The 20000-nt window shown below is 48.1% G+C and overlaps 1 protein-coding gene across 1 annotated transcript in view; it reads right to left on the bottom strand.

Moving 5' to 3' along the window:
- Window positions 1–1369: 1369 nt before the first annotated feature.
- The window catches only part of LOC308284418 (serine/threonine-protein kinase BRSK2-like), a gene marked incomplete at both ends in the record, with an annotated part of 35919 nt that continues 17288 nt past the window's right edge, over window positions 1370–20000 (bottom strand). Inside the window, 11 exons of the mRNA XM_080725022.1 lie at window positions 1370–1620; window positions 1920–2009; window positions 2096–2213; window positions 2811–2912; window positions 3812–3935; window positions 12336–12384; window positions 13902–14175; window positions 16371–16431; window positions 16601–16751; window positions 17482–17579; window positions 17683–17847. Of these exons, the coding sequence (XP_080581148.1) occupies window positions 1370–1620; window positions 1920–2009; window positions 2096–2213; window positions 2811–2912; window positions 3812–3935; window positions 12336–12384; window positions 13902–14175; window positions 16371–16431; window positions 16601–16751; window positions 17482–17579; window positions 17683–17847 (1483 nt within the window). The remainder of the gene's footprint in view (window positions 1621–1919; window positions 2010–2095; window positions 2214–2810; window positions 2913–3811; window positions 3936–12335; window positions 12385–13901; window positions 14176–16370; window positions 16432–16600; window positions 16752–17481; window positions 17580–17682; window positions 17848–20000) is intronic.

Raw genomic sequence — 20000 nt, 5'->3', positions numbered from 1 at the left:
ACCACTTGAGCCGTCGTTACCTAATAAAATTGACCTTTCATTCTGTACTTAGTCTGCTCTTTTTCCCCTTTGCACCAAACCTTTTTGCCTAAAATAGCCAATCTACAACACCTTGCGCTGCGAGGCATTGTGAGATTGTAGATCTGCTATTTTTTGCTAAAATACTCAGAATATGGACGTTAGGGTTCAAGTCGTTAATATAAAAAAGGAGAAGAAAAAAGTTTCTATCACACAAGATTTGGAGGACCCCCTGTAGTAACTCTGAGAACCCCCTAGGGGTCCTGGACCCCCTCTTGAAGACCCCTGCACTAGAGATGCTCCTGAGGGGGTGATAAACGAATAAGTCTTTATGTGTTCCATTATTGATCATGTCATTGTTGCTAATCATCCTGATCAGCTGATTGGCTCTGAAGGTGACTTGTAATCAGTCGGTGATACCTTCCTGTGCTTTTGTTCCATATTCCATCCATGAGTGGTGTGGTGGTGGATATTTCATTGGCTGAATGATATGTTTCCACGGGTTTATGATTGGGTGATGTTTGTATTTGCACATCCTTCAGTCGTTCCGGGGGTGGGCTCAAGTGTGTCTCTGGTTCATCCCCCCTGTAGTTCTTGTTTTTTAGTTTTTTTAACTTTCAAGCAAGTCCATCCTCCATCCACTGCATGGGACGGAAGGAAGGAAGGAAGGAAGGAAGGAAGGAAGGAAGTTGTGAAAGAAAGCAGGAAGCTGCTGTGGAACACAAAGAAGGAAGAAAGGTAGTAGTCGGGGGCGTTAGGGAGATAACATGGTCATTTCGTGCTAATTTTGCACAGATGTAGCCCAGGGCATTTTGCTAGGGCGCCCGAGTCAGCGACCTTCGGGGTCGCGACAGCGGCTAAATCAAGTTGGGCTCCCATCGACTTTCTATACAGGAGGAAAATACCCAGAAAACGATGGTTTAGTGATGAAAAGTGATGAGTCATCACTTTTCACAGTTTTGTGGGCATTTTCTGGGGCCATTTATAGCCCAAGGAATGTTTTTTGTGCAAAACAAATGCTTGCAAAGGATTCAGCATCATGACAAACCCCTAGTTAGACCCCTCACATCCTACTTAAAGCAGATTTATTTCTGGGTATTTTCCTCCTGTATACAAAGTCGATGGGAGCCCAACTTGATTTGGCTGCTGTGGCAACCCCAAAGGTCGGCGGCTCGGGCGCCCTAGCTAAATCATTAGAGCATGCCCTGGGCTACATCTGTGAAAAATTCGGTGCTCTTAGACTGATTAGCACGAAATATCCCTAACGCCCCCGACTATAGGTACTAGGTAGGTAGATGGAAGGAAGGGTGGCCGGTCCTTCCAGAACATTCACTAAGGTGTGTCCATGTGTTCAGGGCTGAGACTGGGTCCCGTTGGACGTGGAGAGCAGCCTGCTCTTTTCCTTTGAGGAGCCTCGTCTCTGTAGGACGCCGCCGCTCCCGCTGCTCCCCACCACGGCCACGCTCCCTCCTCCGTCTCCTCGCTCCCTGTCCCTCTCCCGCTCTCGCTCGCGTTCCCGGTCGACGCCGCCGCCTTCAGACCGGCGGGAATTCTGCCGCGTGGGGGTGGTGGGCTGAGAGGTCAGCTGGCCGTTCTTCTCGTCTTCTCGTGTGGCGGAAGGGGGAGGGAGGGAGGGGGTGGGGGGGTTGATGAGGCAGAGGAGAGATTTAACAGAGAAAGAGTGTAAAAGAAGGTGAAGCGGTCCAAGATAAAAGTAAGAAAGGAGACTGATAATAAGTTTGTTCATGAGCCATGACTAACAGCAAAAGAGCGAAATCAATTCCAGCCAAAATCAGTGTGTGTGTGTGTGTGTGTGTGTGTGTGTGTGTGTGTGTGTGTGTGTGTGTGTGTGTGTGTGTGTGTGCGTGCGTGTATGTGTGGGTATACGCATTACAACTCACCAGCCAGTGCCAGCACAGAAGGCTGATCATGAGTACTTAGAAGCTGAGCCTGAATGGTCTCTACTACTCTCTTGAACCTCCGACTGGGACCTGAGGAGAGAGGAGATAAATGCAACCTGAGAATGAAAACAGGCTCAGGGATGTGCTGTTTCGCAGTCTTTTGATTCAGAACAGACCTGATATTAGAGTGAAGGTCACGCTGTAGATTCCCAACTCTCTCCTGCCTTCCCTCTCTCGTTCCCTCTCTCGCTCCCTCTCTCGTTCCCTCTCAACCTCAGAGAAGTTGATATCCACCTGCCAATCAAACATAAAAGAGATATATTACAACATGATGAACACTTAACACATGGGTGACTAACAGGTCATTTTGGCAGATTTTGAGATCGCAAAGTGCAATAACTCTCCCCGTGAAGGTCTCAGAAATGTCCCCTTCCATGACTTTTCCTAAATACTCAAGATATATGTTCTCGTTTTTTTCCTCCTTCTGAAACATTTCCTAAGTATGAAATAATATACAATTATACCACTCTGACTGCATTTATAGGTCAAATTGACAGGTAAATTCTTTAAAAAAAAAATGCCCAGGAGAGTAACACCTCTTCCCCTGCTGCCAGCAGGGGTTCTATTGTCAATAGAACAACAGACAATAGAACCCCCGCTGGCAGCAGGGGAGGAGGTGTTGTTCTCCTGGGCAAAAAGGGAGAGAATTTACCTGTCAATTTGACCTATAAATGCAGTCAGAGTGGTAGTTTTTTATTTTCAGTCACCCGAGTGTTAATTAAAATAATGAAGTATAAATACTTCATTATTAATGAAGTAACCAGACTAAAAAGTGTTTTTTTTTAAATGAAAATAAAGCAATTGAAGCTAAAACAAGGTGATGATAAATACCTGGAACTTGACAGGTTTCTGGAAGACAGAGGGACCACCAGAGGACTTATACTCCGCCCGGAAACTGGTCTGAGACACCACACTGTGGCTGAGGGATGGGATCTGGAGGCCAGGCCAGGTGGGGGGAGGTACATGGTTGGATAAGAGATCAAAGAAAGGTAAGAGTTCTATACAGCGAGAGTTTCAGTAGGTACTGTAGTAAGGATGATGCACCTGATTCGAATGTTATCATCAGATACCATCAGAGATTATCACGTCTTATTAGACGATATTATCCAGCTAGTAGGGCCATGCTCTGCCGACTGAAGCGCTTATCACCCGAGTGTATCGACATGCTCTACAGACTGAAGAGAAGAGCAAAAAAAAGGGAATCACCTCTGCTCAGTCAGCAGAGCATGGCCCTTCTCCCTGGATAATATCGTCTGATAAGAAGTGATAATCGCCGAGGATATCGGATGATAACGTCCGAAGCGGGTGGATGATGTGCCATACCACAAATGTTCTTTTCAATTCGATACAAAGTAGCACCGGGGCTAGTATATCCCCATAACAAAACCGATACTTTACAGTAAAAAGTGTTAACACGCAAAAGGGTAATATTTCTATTTCTACAAGTAAAATCTGTAAATGTGAACATCAAGAAAATTATTATTATTATTATTATTATGGGCATGAAATCATCATCATCATCAACATTGAAAAACCTATTAATTTAACTCCCCTAATGTTTTTTTTTGTTGTGATTAATAAGTTTTATTGCTTTCAGTTTTTAACATTCACATTTGAAGAAATGCTGAACATGTCTTTACAAAACAATATCACAAAAAGAAAATGAAATAAATGAAAATAGCGGAAATAGACACGTCACTCACTCCATGACATGAAAAACACACATGAAAAAAACACAATGGAAATTATTTCCATTCAGCTTTTCTAATGAAATGTATGTCAAACTAACTGGATGGAGACCCAGATGTTGGTTAGAGAGCAGAAACACTCACGGACAGGAAGGCGTGGACAATATCGGCCTTGATAGAGCTGAGAGGTTTGTCTCTGATCACAACAAAGATTTGTTCCTCTCTCTCCAGAGTAATGAAGTTACCAAACCATGACCTCTTCGCCAATCTGAAAACAAACAAAATATTATTGTTTATTGTCATACCTCCAGACAAGGTCCCCCTATGGGATAACCAGCGCCATCTGGCGCTGCAACAGAGTAAAACTCATAAGCTCCCGTACGAGAAATATCATTTGTCGGTAGGGCTGTCAATCACAAACGAGGGCGCCGCCCCCGAGTGTATAAAAGCCCTGCGGGCTATCATAACTTCCTCTTCCGCACCTCTGCTTACCTGCAACTAGTGTCGCGAACTCAGCCATATAAGTATAATTTTCTTTAAAGTTTAGCCTAAGCGTTGACTAGGAAAGTCGGCCACTGGCCTTTAGAGATTATTCTCCTGTACGTTTCTAATTCTATTCTTCCTAACAGTTCGGTCTTTTTCTTCACTTTCGCTTTGAGTCTTTACTTCTTCTCTGTACGTTCTGCCACGTGTCTCCCTGCCTTAGCTTAGCTTCGCTTAGCTTCGGTTAGCTCACGATGGCAGCTCGTCGACCTACAGTTAGCAGCCTGCTAGCTAGGGTACCGAAGAAGTGCGGCCTTCCCAGCTGCAAAGGCCTCATCGCCAATGAAGATACACATCCGTTCTGCATTGTCTGCATGGGGGTAGGACACGCCTTGGCCTCTCTGTCCCCTCCGGCCCCGGCCACGGGGGTGAACTGTGCTGAATGCCTCCAGTACGATGTTCCAGCCCTCGAGGCACGATGCGAGATCGCTGCCGCAGGCTACGGCCTTCACACCACGGTCTCCGCCGGAACCCTCCCAGACACCTCTCCTCGTGTGCCGGACAGCGCTGTACGCCACAGCGCTGCTTCTCGCCACGTGGTTAGGCCTCCAGCGGCCTCGCCCTCTGCTAGCTTCGGTAGCCCCGTTGCTAGCGGGTCTGCGGCCCCTGTTTCCACTGCTGTTTCTCCGACGGGCTCGACTGGTGCCGTGCCCAAGAAGAGAACATGCAAGACCGCCCACGTTGTTTCTCCGCCAGCTACAACTTGGACCGTCCCCCCCAAGGAATTCCACCCTCTAGTCGTCGGTGACATTCCTCTCTCCTTCTCCGTCCCCCAGCTACGGGCTATGCGGCCACCTAGCCCCGTCTCCTGGCATGCTAGCGACGGAGACGAACCGGAGCTAGAGGACTACGACATGGAGGAGTTGGACACGGAGGGTGAGTACTCGGAGGAGGACGAGTCCTCTTTCCCCTCCGGACAGGGCGGAGGCGCGGCCAGGGTGGTTCCTCATGCCGAGGCTTCCATCTCCGCCGCGTCCTCCCAAGCCCCTTCTGCCTCTCTCCCCCCTTCCATGCCGGCTGGGGCGAGAGGGGCAGCGGCGCAAGACCCAGACTCCATCCCCATGGACGAGCTCTCGGTGCTGGAACGCGCCACCATCCGTTGTGGCCTGGAGCTGCCACTCGGAGATGCGCCACTCGGACCACGGGCTAGGATTCCTCTCCTGGGCCAGGATTTGGAGTCCTCTCCCCCGCGTCGGATGGAAAAGCTACCACTAGTCCCAGGCTTTGCAGAGGCCCTGCATTCAACCTGGACTACACACAAGGACCCCCCCAAGCTCCCCTTCCTGGTCGATTACCGCGACTCAGAGAAGGCGGGAATCCCCTTGTGCCCTCCCATGGACAAGCTGATGGCCCAGTCCCTGGTAGGGAGCCTCAAGCCCAACCATGAGCGGACCGGTCCTGGAGGCCGGCCTCCCCTCAATCTGGCCGTGGGTAAGAAGCCTCCTGGGTTTGCCATAGCCTTTGATGACAAGCAGTCTTCAAGGGTGAGGAACTCTTACAGATCGTCCGCGCTGGCAGCCAGGACGATGAACGCCACCCAGCTGCTGCTTTCCTCCACCAGGCGCCTCCTCAGCGAGATGCGGGAGGTGCCTGACGTGTTGGTGGAGGAAATGGACAAGTCGCTGCGCATGCTGATGGACCTGAATGTCCACGCGATCGAGTGGCTTGGACATGGCATGGATTATTGCATCCAGGCGGAACGTGCCAGGTGGCTAGACAAGGTAGAGTGTCCTGGCAGTTCCGGAGAGGAGACCGGGAAGGTCCTGCAAGACCTCCCCGGACACCCTACCTCCCTCATGGGCGGTGGACTGGAGCTTCTCCGCCAGGAGGTGGCGGATAAGAAGATCACTCTGGAGCTCCTGGGAGCCACGACGGACCCCCAGGTACCCAGAAAGGAAAAGAGACAGGGACGGAGCAAGGCCCCTGGTCAGGCTGACAGGGGGCGCTCTTCCTCCAAGCAGGGGAAGCAGAACAATCCCCCTAGGACCCCCTCTTCTTCCTCCGCGGGACCCCCTCGCACTGCAGCGGGGGCTCAGGCCCGCTCTCAATCCCGCCACCCTCCCAGGCACGGGATACCGGCCAGCTCCCACAAAGCCCGTGGGAAGCCGCCGCGAAAGTGACACTGGACTCTGGCGGGGTCCCCCTGAAATTTCAGGGGACCCCCCCTTGCAAGCGCAGACGTTTGGACAATACAAACAATTTTTCTCATGCCAAGAAATTAATGTTTATTCCTCCTCTGTGCTCTCCTCCAGTGCCTGTAATAAAAAGTGTGTTGATGAAACAATGCCTGTTTATTTCGAACCCACCTGCTTTACTACAGACGACCCCATTTTGCATGAATTTAACCAGTGTAGAGAAGTCCAGGCTGGAATTTCTTTCCACTCAGAAAATATCGCTTCCTCCAGTCATGCAGACAGGTTACAAGCAGAATATTTCTCTTTGCAAAATGTTCCCAGACAAGCTAATTCCTATTCACAGTGGTATAGTCTCTCTAGTGTGCAATACCCCTCTGTCTCCACCGAGCGGCACTGTTATGCCGACTCTAGTTCAGGACAGGAGTTTGGTCTTAGCGTCAGGGAAGAAGCCAACACATATCACCCAGGGTCGGCCTCGTCTTCCCGCAAGGAAGCATATAAAGGCCTTAGCACAGGTTATAAACGTAAATACAATTCCCCGAGCAGGGGATTATGTTACTTATGCGATGAACCCTGTCCCCCGGGCTCCACGTTGTGTGTCGCATGTATTATTAACAAGCGAGGCTTCTTGGAGGTCACATGTTCGTCCCCCACCGGATACGGAAATAAGCGTACCGGAAACGGAAACGCTCTTTCCGCCGGTGACTCCGCGCCTTCCGGCCCGGCGTCTAGCGGATACGGATACGTGCCCGGATATGGAACCTTTCCCTCCCGGCCCAGTAGTTCCGCTCAGGCGGTACAACCCCAAGGCTTCTCCGTTGCTCAGCAACACGTTAGCACAGTGTGCAGAGCAATGGAAACGTTGCAATCCGAATCACTGGGTGTTTCGGACGGTGACGCGGGGTTACAGACTACAGTTCGCGAAAAAACCCTCCCTATCCAGCAAGGTTATTTATACTCGAGCCCGCGGCTTGAAGGCCGATGCCTTGAGGGAGGAGATAAGCTCACTATTGCGCAAGGGCGCTATAGTGGAGTTATCACGCGACCAGAGCCGTTTAGGCTTCTGGAGCCGTTATTTTCTGGTTCAGAAAAAAGGAGGGGGGCTGCGTCCGATTATGGACTTACGTGCTCTGAACAAGCACTTGAAAAAGTTCAAATTCAGGATGTTGACGTCAGAGTCACTGATGAAATCAGTGAGACAGGGGGATTTCCACTGTTCAGTGGACCTGAAGGACGCTTATCAGCACATCCTCATTTATCCCCCACACAGGAAGTTCCTGCGGTTCGCCTTCGAGGGGCGCCTGTACGAGTACACAGTCCTCCCTTTCGGTCTTTCTCTGAGCCCTCGGGTTTTCGTGAAAGTGACCGAGGCAGCCATTGCTCCACTGAGGCATCAGGGAGTCAGGCTGGCGAACTACATAGACGATTGGATGATTTCCGCCGCCTCCTGCTCAGAAGCGGCGCGCCATACCAATCTGGTGTTGTCACACCTGAAGGCCTTGGGTTTCAACGTCAACTTTGGCAAAAGTATGTTGTTACCCTCCCAGCAGATTTCCTTTATAGGAATATCTCTGGACTCGGCCACCATGTCCGCTCGCCTCTCCCCGGAGAGGGTGGACAGGTTTCTGGCTTGTCTCGGCTCCTTCCGACTGAACCAGATGGTCAGGTACAAGGAGTGCATGAAGTTGACTGGGCTGATGGCTTCAGCAGTGCAACTTCTGCGTCTGGGCAGGTTTCATATGAGACCTTTCCAGCGGTGGTCACTGGCGCTCAGGATTCCTTCCCTGCAAGGGTACAGGAAGGTGACAGTCAGCCAGGTCTGCATGGACGCTCTGGTCCCATGGAGGGACCAGGCGTTGTTGACAAGTGGGGTCTCCATGGGCGAAGTGGTGTCACGCAAGGTGATCACCACAGACGCCAGCCGCTCGGGGTGGGGCGCCACCCACGAGGGGCGCTCAGCCAGGGGTCTTTGGACCCAGGCCATGTTGGAGTACCACATCAACTATCTGGAATTAATGGCGATCTACTTGGCGCTCAAGCATTTTGAACCATTTCTCCGGGGTTGCCATGTCCTGGTCAGGACGGACAACACGGCGGCCCTGTATTATCTCAACAAACAGGGCGGCCTCTCCTCGCGGACGCTGGATCAGCTGGCGCGCGAGATGACCCTCTGGTGCTTGCCTCGGTTGAGGTCCATCAGAGCCTCCCATGTCCCGGGCCTTCAGAACGGCGGCGCCGATCTGTTGTCCAGGGGGGAGCCTCGTTACGAGGATTGGTCTCTCCACCCTGCGGTGGTGAGGCAGATTTTCTCCAGGTTCGGTCGACCGCGAGTCGATCTCTTTGCCTCCCAGGAGAACGCGAAGTGCCCCCTTTACTTTTCAGTGAGGGGACCTTCTCCTCTGGGGATGGACGCGTTTGCTTACGAATGGCCACAAGGTCTTCTCTACGCGTTTCCACCCCTGGAACTGATTCTTCCCACTCTGGAGAGGATCAGATGTTCCAACCAGGAGGTTCTTCTGGTGACACCATCCAGGGGAGTGTGGAGGTCTCTGATCACCCCACTGCTCTCTCAACCCCCTTGGCGGCTTCCCTTGCTCAGGGATCTGCTGCGCCAGGCAGGGGACGAGATCTTCCATCCAGACCCACGGGGCCTAGACCTGTGGGTTTGGCCCGTGAGAGGGAGAACCTGCTTGCAGCAGGCTTCTCACCGATGGTTGTAGCCACTATTCAGAGTGCTAGAGCCCCCTCTACTAGGGCTGTGTATGATGGAAGGTGGAATGCCTTTTTGGACTGGTGTGAGCTACAGGAGCCACCTGTGGTGGCTCATATAGCTTCGGCCCAGAAGGTGTTAGATTTCCTGCAGGACCGCCTGGACCTTGGTCTGGCGTTCTCTACACTGAGGGGTTATTTAGCGGCTATTGATGCCTGCCACCTGGGGGTGGCAGGCAAAGGCCTTTCTAAAATCCCTGAGGTGGTCCAGTTCATGCATGGTGTGGACCATTTGAGACCTGTGACCAGAGCCTTGTTTCCTGTTTGGGATCTACAAGTGGTTCTTGAGGGCCTTTGCAAGGCACCCTTTGAACCGATTGGGAGAACCTCTTTGAAACATTTAAGTTTCAAAACAGCTCTTTTGCTTGCCTTGTCTACGGCTAAGCGTGTGAGCGACCTTCATGCGCTCTCTGTGAGCCCTGATTGTATGAGGTTTCTCAATAATGACTCCAAGGTTCTTCTTAAACCTCATTTGAGTTTTATTCCTAAGAACCGAGTGGTCCCGAAGGAACCTGTTGTTTTGACGGCTTTCCATCCTCCTCCGTTTGCATCAGAGGAGGATAGGCGTCTTCATTGTCTTTGTCCAGTTAGGGCCCTGAAGGCCTACTGTGATAGGACGGTGGACAGCAGGTCTACTTCTCAGCTTTTCGTGGTCATGAATGCCCGTCAACGGAAAGCGGTGTCCAAACCCACTCTGTCGAGATGGCTTGTGGATGCTATTAGGTTGGCTTACACCCGGTCTGGGTCTGAAGTGCCGGAAGCACTTAAGGCCCACAGTACTAGGGGTGTGTCTACCTCTTGGGCTTTGTCCAAAGGTGTCTCCATTGAGGAGATTTGTGCAGCGGCGAATTGGTCTTCGCCGTCTACCTTTGCGACCTACTATCACCTGGACGTTGCGCCCTCTGCTATGGCGCATACGGTTCTGGGTGCTGCTGCCCTTCCTACTATGTAGTGGGGCGGCTCTCTCCCCTTCCTGAGATAGCATGTTGCTGTCTCTAGGATACGTGGGGGGACCCTGAGTTTTTCCCTTATATTATTGCAATTTTATAAGGTAGACCTGTGTCTGCCCTTAGTGCATAAGGCAGGCTTCGGTCTGTCAGGGTCTTTTTCTGTCTGAACACGCCCAGGCCCTGTGGGTCTGGGTCGGATCAGTCCTGAAAGGGGTCACGTCGGTTGACAGGACCTCCTTTCCGGGTGTGGTCGGTGTGCACGACAGTCTTGTCGGTTCATGACTTCTCGGGGAGTATATGAGTCCCATAGGGGGACCTTGTCTGGAGGTATGACAATAAACGTATAGGTTCCGAACGGAACCATGTTTATTTAATACCGGAGGACAAGGTCCCCCGAATAAAGCCCCTCGGTTCGCTAGTTGCGGGCGCAGAGGTGCGGCTTTAGAGGAAGTTATGATAGCCCGCAGGGCTTTTATACACTCGGGGGCGGCGCCCTCGTTTGTGATTGACAGCCCTACCGACAAATGATATTTCTCGTACGGGAGCTTATGAGTTTTACTCTGTTGCAGCGCCAGATGGCGCTGGTTATCCCATAGGGGGACCTTGTCCTCCGGTATTAAATAAACATGGTTCCGTTCGGAACCTATACGTTTAGGCATTATTTTATTACAGGATGCATACAGTACTGCCACCAGGTGGCCATAGATCCAAGGGCTAATTTTAGATTCAAACAACTCTCAGAGTTAAACAAACACTTTTTTTGTTGCAGCTTTTAATTCTAATCCAGTGAATCCAAACGTACTGTAGATTTCCAACTTGTTTGGACATGTTTCCTTTGCATGCTGTACTGTGCTGTTCTAATCTGTTCTGCTCTATTGTGTTTTGTGTTGGGTTCTCTTGCCAGCGATGTAGATGCTCAATCCTGCTACTCCATGGTTGAGCTTATACTGTATGTATTGTAGACAGTGTTGGGCAGTAACGAATTACTAATAATATATTACTGTAATATTATTACTTTTTCCAGTAACGAGTAGTGTAAGGTATTACTCTAAAAAAAATGGTAATATATAACGCTTTACTCCGCAAAAAAAAAGCCTCGCTACTCCGTTACTAGCCATTTTAGCCGATTGCAGAAAAAGAACAGATCTACAAGACATCAACATACATCTACAGAGATGCGATGTAGCTTGTAGATCAGTCATTTGCGCAGCGCGCACAGTTATGACGTTGCTTATGTCATGAGACCAGTGCATGGACCAGTGTCAGCGCTGCGTTGCCTGTCACAGTCACAGAGAGAGCATATACAGCGTGCGACGCGTTTACATGGATGGGACGTTTACAATCTACAAGCACTCCTCTCGGCCGCGGAGGGGTCCGCCGCGGGGTCCGCCGCGGAGGGGTCCGTCGCGGGGGCGCCGCGGACCGTCCGCGGAGCTCAGCGGGGCCACCGTGGACCACTGCGGACTGAGTTGCTGCTGTTAGCCAGTTAGCGTAGCCTCCACTGTCTGTGCTCAATAAGCCTGGAGTGTGTGCCAAACCGGTTGTGGCCAGCCAATGCTGATCTACTGTATTATAATGTAAATTTCGGGAATTACTGAGGTGGGGGTGCTCCCTGGCCAAAATGAGGGTGCAAAGCAGGCCTCAGCACCCTCAGGGAGTTGAAAGCCTACTTTCCTTAGTGGGAACACCCAGAGCCCCTGCACCTCACGTCTAAAATAGCCTACACTTTTTAGGCAGAAAATAAAATATGTAGCATATTATTTAAGGATAATATAGGCAGGCGTCTTCAACAGAGCTGAGAGTTTTAAATGTAATAAAAAATAAGCAATGTTTTGTTGGGTTATATATTATATGTCTTAATTATTAATTGATTCGCTTGTAGGCCTATACCAAAATCGATTAAAAAAAGTTTCTAACTGTTCCCAGGTCAAATATTGATGTGTGATTAAAATGTGATTAATTGAGATGAATTAATTACAAAGCCTGCAATTATAATTTCTTTAATCGCATCCCAGAGACTCTTATTGTTCCAATAAATTGGATTCAGTTCTAAAAGGAGCTGGCTAAACAGATTTTGCAGGGGGAAAAAAAAGTAATATAACTTAATATATTACATATTACTCTTGATTCCAAGTAATAAGTAATATAATATTATTACTTTTCCCAAGGAGTAATAAGTAAATAAGTAACGATTACTCTCCTAAGTAATATTGCCCAACACTGATTGTAAATAACGTAGGGTAATGTATAGTGTAGTAGCGCAATACTCACTCTGGACTGGACTCTGGGGTCAAACTGGACATATCTTCTGACGTAGGAACTGGAACAGAAAGTTAAATGACAAGACAAAGAACGAAAGAATAAAGTGGAAGAAGAAAAGCAGGAGAGAGAATGGGGGTGAGAGACAGAGGACAGGTGAATAAGGGAAAGGCAGAGGCAGAGAGAGAGAGAGAGAGAGAGGAAGTGGGAAACGTTGGAAAAGAGGAGGAAGAGAAAAAATTAATTAGACCGAGACAGGTAGAAAAAGGGAGAAAGGGAGAAAGATGTGAATAAAGAAAAAACAGGCAAGAGAATTGGAAGAGATGGAGAGAACAAGAGTGAATGTTGATGGGGTTCATCTTCTTTCATTGTTCTAATGCAGGGGTGGGCAACTTTGATGATGGCGAGGGCCACTATATTTCCACCTTCACTCCATAGGGCCACATTGCATATTGCTACGTCCTACTTTGTCATTCTAGTATCTCATACAAAAGAAGCAAAAATAGCAGATCTACAGTAGATCGGCAATTTTTGCTTCTTTTGAATTGGAATCCTGAATAATATTTTGTTCTTTTTTAATCCTGAAATATAACATTTAGTTATACTGTATACTCATGTTAACTTTATGAACCTAAATACAAATACATTGTATTTAGGTTGGACAAAAAATACATTTTAATACTATAATACTACACATGTGGACATGCACAGCCAAACATCGCTCACATACACACACCTGACATCTCTGACAACAACTCTAACAGTAGCTGCATGGGAATATCAAACCATATTATTAAAAATACACAACTTTATAAGGTAATGTAAGCTAGATGCTTTTCAGTTATTGTTAGCACAGATCCATCCACAGTGGCACAGTAGGCTCCATCCACAGTGGTTGGCAGTAAGGATGGCCACTCACGGTATACCGTTTTATGGTATATCGTACTGCAAACGGACACAGTATTGATCTGGGCAATTAATAATACAATTAATAAAACTCACTGTCAGTGTAAAGTTTTGAACTCACCCTGTAGCTTGTTAGTAAAGCAGCTAGAGCTGTCACTGTCACTGTCACGATTACAAATTTAAACTGACGATTAATTGTCACACAAATAATTGCAATTAACAATTTAATTGTGTTTTTGGCATTGAAGACTGGAACATATGAATACAAGCTTAATTTCTGTTTGCCATTTAGGCTTCATAATCACAAACTGCACAGGGCGAGGGCAGATTACTGACATATCTAATAATTTTATACTTTAAAAACATTTCTTGAAAATTTGTAGATCTGCTATTTCTGCGATTTTTTCAACATGGAAACGATTATGACGATAATGCAAAATAATTGTGATTATCTCAAATAATTGCGATTAGACGATTATGTAATAATTGTGACAGGCCTAAAAGCAGCTATAAATATGGTTTTGAACTCACCCTGTAGCTTGTCACTAAAGCAGCTATAAATACGGTTGTTAACTCACCCTGTAGCTTGTTGGTAAACCAGCTATGAATACGGTTCTGAACTCACCCTGTAGCTTGTTGGTAAACCAGCTATAAATACAGTTCTGAACTCACCCTGTAGCTTGCGTCTGTGGAAGCGCGGCGAGCCCAGCAGGTTGTTCTTGAACGAGTTGAGGCGTGTCCTCCAGTGGGCGGAGCTGGAGGAGGCCAATCCCCCGCTGCCGCCAGGGCTGGAGGGCGGAGTCAGCGACATGGACGCCCCGCCGTCCACCCTGGAGGCCGACGAAGAGGAGGAGGAGGAGGAGGGAGGGGTGGTGGAGGAGGGGTGCTGCATTTGGTGCACGGGCGTGCCCAGGGGGGTGGGCAGCGGGGAGCCCTGCGGCGTGACCTGTGACAAGGCAGGGGAGGGCGGAGGATGGGCGGAGTTAGAGGCGGCGTTAGCGGCGGAGGAGTGGTGGTGGGCGCCGCTCTTGGCGGACGACTTGAAGACAGAGGTGGCGGGAAAGAAGAAGAACCGGGGGATGGGTGAGAGGAGAGGGGAGGGCGAGGGTGACGGGGAGCTGGGGGTCTGCAGGGGGAGGGACTTCATGGACTGGAGGTGGGGCCGGTCGGACTGGCCCTTGGAGGGCAGGGTCTGGGTCTTTGGGTCGGGCGTGGCACGGGACGGTCGCGAGGCGGTGGAGGACCCGCCCGCTTTAGGCTCTGGTGGTTTGGGGGAGGTGTTGGCGGAGGCAGACGTGACTTCTGATTGGTTGAAAGTGAAGACTGGGCTCTGATGGATGGAGAAGAGGAAAGAGGAGAGAAGAAGAGGAGGGAAGGGAGGAGAGGAGATGGATGGATGGATGGATAGATAGACACAGGGAATGGGAAGGAATGGAGAGATGTGAGAGTAAGTGATGGTCATGGGTTATGGTCTATCTATGAGTAGAAAACTATCCTATGATTCTAGAGTACTTCTAGAAGAATGGACCAGATGGATTAAAATGGCCACTCCGTGGACGGGACATCAGATGTTTATAATCATCTGGCATCACGGCATCCACACAAAAACACAGAATATGACCCAAAAATGGGTTGTGAGCCAGTGTTTAGGAAACACTGCCCAAGAGGAATTCTTTGTTAGGTTTTTTTTTAGAAGGTACAATGTTCTAATGAAAGACCTACACCTGATACTACAGATGGTGTAGAACAATGGCGGGCAACCATGTGTTTACAATCGACTGTCGACCGATCAATCCTACAGGCATTTTGGTTAAATGGTGCATTCATTTAGAGCCTTTATCCAAGGTGATTGTTGTTTTTGTTAATACTCGTGGGCATAATCATTGTTGGGCTTAAAACTGTTTCCCAGTAGCTTGTGGGTAGCTTCACTACTTTCATAATGACGTAGTTGAGCTATCTTTTTCTGTATTTAGCTGGGTTGCTTGGTAAAGGCTAAATACCTACATTTTCAGTGGCACGTCAACTTAAAACCGATGAGTTTTTCCATCACCTCAAAGAGAGAGAGAATTCTATCTCCATCCATTTGAAGCTTTTATATAGTCATATACTTGATCACCCTAATGGTACAACATGTCCCCAGTTTAGTTTCAAAGTAATTAGCTAACTTGTAATGTACAGTAGCAATCTACAGTACTTATGTTGAACGAGAGATTTTAGTGTAGCTCAGTAACATTTGATAAAGAGTAACTTGTAGCTTAGCTTGCTATATTTTTTAAGTACTAGCTTGCCCAACACTGCATGTCTTTATTTATTCATGTGAGTGCCTGTAAATGTTTAGTTTGGGCAGCTGTCCACAGTAAAATCCTGAGTGTAAATGTAACTCTCTGAAAATGTAAAAATCGACCTATGAGGGTTAAATGAAAAGTCAGGCTTCTATTGTGCTCCAAGCGGTATGACATGACAATGCAGATGGGTGATTACCGGTATGAGACATCATGTATTGGGGGCAGCATGGAGGTAATGGCAAGGCTAATTCACATGAACTCTCGTGGTGCAGACCACAGAATAAGCCACCCCTATGACTTTTAAAATACCAAATGAAACATTCAAAGTACTGTATATACACTCACCTACACGCATGCACATCCACACGTGCAGTCGCACACGCGCGCGCACACACACACGCGCGCGCGCACACACACGCACGCACGCACGCACGCACGCACACACACACACACACGACACACACACACACACACACACACACACACACACACACACACACACACACACACACACACACACACACACACACACACACACACACACACACACACACAAATCACCACTGCTGATACCATGGTCACCAAGCAATATCCCACAACAATACAATGTGTCTTTGACAGAGTCGTTAGCGTCACAGAGAGACAGTAAATATGGATGGCCTGGGTGAACTGTCCTCAGTTGTCTGTGCCAATCCCCTCCACTCATGGCTGTAATTAGTTCATAATAATTATCTAGTCAGGTTATATAATGTCATGGAGAGGAGAGGAGAGGAGAGGAGAGGAGAGGAGAGGAGAGGAGAGGAGGGGAGGGGAGATTAGAATGATCCACTATAGCAGAATACAGTAGAGTTCTTACCCTGGGGCTGCTGAGAGGACTAGAGGAGAGACCAGTGGAGGCTCCACTGACAGAGCGAGACCTGTAGGAGAAATACAGTCACCCTGGTCAGGATTTTTGAATTATTTTAATTCCAAGGACCCCCATAACTCCATTTGTCCATACTCTGCTACTTAGAAGTCTTACTCTGCTACTTAGAAGACCCTGACCCATGTGTGTGTGTCTGTCTTTATGTCTGTGTTGGTCCATACCGCTGGCTGTGTGCTGAGGTGTCCAGGGCCCTGCGGGGCGGGGTGGGAGACCCCTGTTCCGTGACGCTGAGGACCTCCAGACTCTTCCTCTCTGGCCGACACCGGCCGTGGCGCGTCAACATGGGGGAGTCCACACGCTTCCTGGGAGGGTCTGTGAAAAATGAGAAATTACTTTGGACAGGAGGAAAACACCTTCTGATAGTTCTACTTAAACTATCAGGTCGCGAGTTCGTGCCAATTCTTGGCCATCTGGCCAGTGATGTATACCGGACCAGTTACCCATATATGGAGACCCCTGCATGATATTTGACCCCTGCAACAATTTGATGACAGAACATGCCCATATATGGGCATTGGGCATTACCAAATATGGGCATTCCCAGATACAGTATGCGCTTAATATTGATGACATCGGGACAGGGATCTCCATATATGGGCATAAAACGGACAAGGACGTAATTCATTTGCAAGTGTGACTCGTGATGACATCAGCGATCTCCGTATATGGGCATAAAAGGGACATCAAGCCAGAGTGTGATGTCAGAGCCTTCCTTGTAAAAAAAAGTCCTTGTATTGTCACTTTAGAAATGTGCATATATACTCTCTATACACTTAAACTGTATGTTGGTTTGTTTACCGTTGAGAGAGAAAACAATGTTGCACATTAAGTTAATCATCTGGGGACCAACCCAAAATAATTTGGGGAACCCCCTGGGGTCCCCAAATTATTTTGGGGGGTTCACAGGTTGAGAACCACTGTTCTAACACTATGTCATTCCTGTGTGTTCAGTCAGTGTGTTCTAACCTATGTCATTCCTGTGTGTTCAGTCAGTGTGTTCTAACCTATGTCATTCCTGTGTGTTCAGTCAGTGTGTTCTAACCTATGTCATTCCTGGGAGGCAGGTCCTCATCCTCACAGCTGGGGTAACGCTCTTTCCTGTCCAACAGCAGGTAGTAGATCATCTTCTCCTGGTTCTCCCTGATAGAGAGAGAGAAAAAAATAAAATAAAGGGACCCATAAAAATGTGTCCCCGATTTCCAACCCAGTGCTTGGGAAACGGCACAGGGAGTGCAGTACTCACTCTTCACATTGCAGGTCCTTAGTGAGTTTGGCTCTGTCTCTGAAGCAGCCCAGGGAGTGCATGCTGTCCAGGACGTCCGGGTCCAGCTCCGTCAGCGACAGGATCCTCTTCAGACACACCCGGCGAGGAGGAGGTTGCTCTGGACACGGCTCGTTACGACCGCCCCTGAACCAGGGCGACAGGGGCCAGAAGATGTAGTCAGATACAGTTTGTAAACGACCTCATGCAACTTGGGGGCCAACATTGAATTAATAAGACCTGGACAAATACATATTCTTCTAGGGGTCCTTGACTTGAAAAAGGTTTGAGAACCACTGACATAGAAACAATAAAAAACCTTAGAAGTATTTAGAAGAATCGGGTCACAAATATTCAAAGACTTGCACACATTTTCATCATTTAAAAAAATAGATCTACAAGCTTGCATGCACACGCACACACACACACACGCACATGCGTGTCGCACACGCACACGCACGCACGCACGCACGCGCGCACGCACGCACACACACACACACACACACACACACACACACACACACACACACACACACACACACACACACACACACACACACACACACAATGTAGGACAGGAGATAGTGAGTTGACAGCCTGAAACATACTCCACGTAAGAACATGAAAGCAAATGACAAATCCCTGGAGAACATACGTAACTGTGCCTCTTAAGCTACTCTCACACGATTCAGTAGAGACATATTGGACCCCCTTTCTGTCCTCATTTACAATGCCATTTTGTTCGTTTTAGTAGAATAGATATTGTGGGTAAAGATGGGTAATGTGTTATAAAGATTATTGTTATGTGGTCGACAAAGTTATAATTACAGCGTGTTTTAATAGAGTAAAACATGGGTCTCAAACAACTTCTTTTAGACCTTTATACAAATCAACCCTCAGCTCCAATTCCCACAAATCATTGTTTTTGTGTTCTTGCATTGTAGTAAACACAATGCTGCGTAAGCTTCTCCATGATTTTCTTTTGATTATCCGTAGATTGACAATTTAATGATAATTTCCAACCACTCATCTCAACATAAGGATGTAGCCACACAGAAACGTCACAGGAGCACTGCTTTCATTGGATGGATGGATCCATTGGATGGATCAGATTAGAATAAAGTTGGTTGAACCCAACTTTATGCAAATAGGTCTGTCCAACAATACGGAATAAGAATCGGAAACCTTGCTGTGTCGTACAGTGCGGCTGCATCACGTGCCTTCCATTGAAAATGTATTGGATCAGTGGAATGACGTATATTATGAAAGACAGAACAGGAGAGAACTAAACTAATAAATAAAAGAAAACAGCAGTTGACTAAAACTATGACGAAGAATTTTCATCGACTGCCTTTTTTCAGTGACGAAAACTAAATAAAAACTAAGGTGGGATGCCAAGAGATATGTCTAAATATACTGTCAATTTTTTCAACAAATAAAAACTAGATGAAAATGTTAGGGACTCAGGGAGGGCCTAGTGGACAAGAGATCCAGTAGAACTAAGGCAAATATCATTTTATGCTTGAATGTGCCATCAAGGCTTGCCAAAATATAATTTAGGCGACTAAATCCATTGTAGATTTAGCTGTTGAAGTTGAATGCTATTTAGTCAACTAAAACTAGACTAAAGGTTAAACATGTCAGATGACTAAAATCATCTTTTAGTCTTTTTTATTCAAAAGACATCTTCATTCTATTGTTGCCTGCTATAGAAACCATCAATGCTTACGATGGGTGCGTTCGGAAACCCGCACCGGGTGTGTGCTCAGTGTAGTGAGTGCAGTGGGCGTGGCGTTGGAGAGTGCGTTCAGTGTGGCTTATTTACGAACGACCAGTTTTAACAGGCAGCTGTGAGCTTTTTCACTCTGAACTCTGAGGGTTAACTTTCTGAAAAGCAGCAGTTGCTGAGTATGCTAACGTAACGTTGCTATTAGGAGATGTTCACAACATTGGCATACCTGCTGTTAATTTACATTGATGTGTGTGAAACTATCAAGCCTAAACAATCAATTAAGCTGCGAATGCTGTATTTTGCGGTAATTTCCTCCATTGTTCACAGCTGAGAAGCATTCGAGACACGGCCATGAAAACCAACCAATCAGAACACCGCACCACACCACCACACCGCCAAACCCCATCTTCTGAGTAGGGTTGGTGAGTGCGTGCACTCAACACACCAGTGCGCTGCGCACTGGATTTCCGAACGACAACGCACCAAGTGCACCGAATAAACGAACGACAACATGGCACACCAGTGCGTTGAGTGCGCATTTCCGAACGCACCCGATGACATTCAGGAG

The sequence above is a fragment of the Nannobrachium achirus genome (genome assembly GCF_963921795.1).
Source record: "Nannobrachium achirus genome assembly, chromosome: 4".
NCBI lineage: Eukaryota > Metazoa > Chordata > Actinopteri > Myctophiformes > Myctophidae > Nannobrachium > Nannobrachium achirus.
The sequence above is the reverse complement of the archived record's forward strand: the minus strand, read 5'-3'. Positions and strand labels throughout refer to the sequence as shown.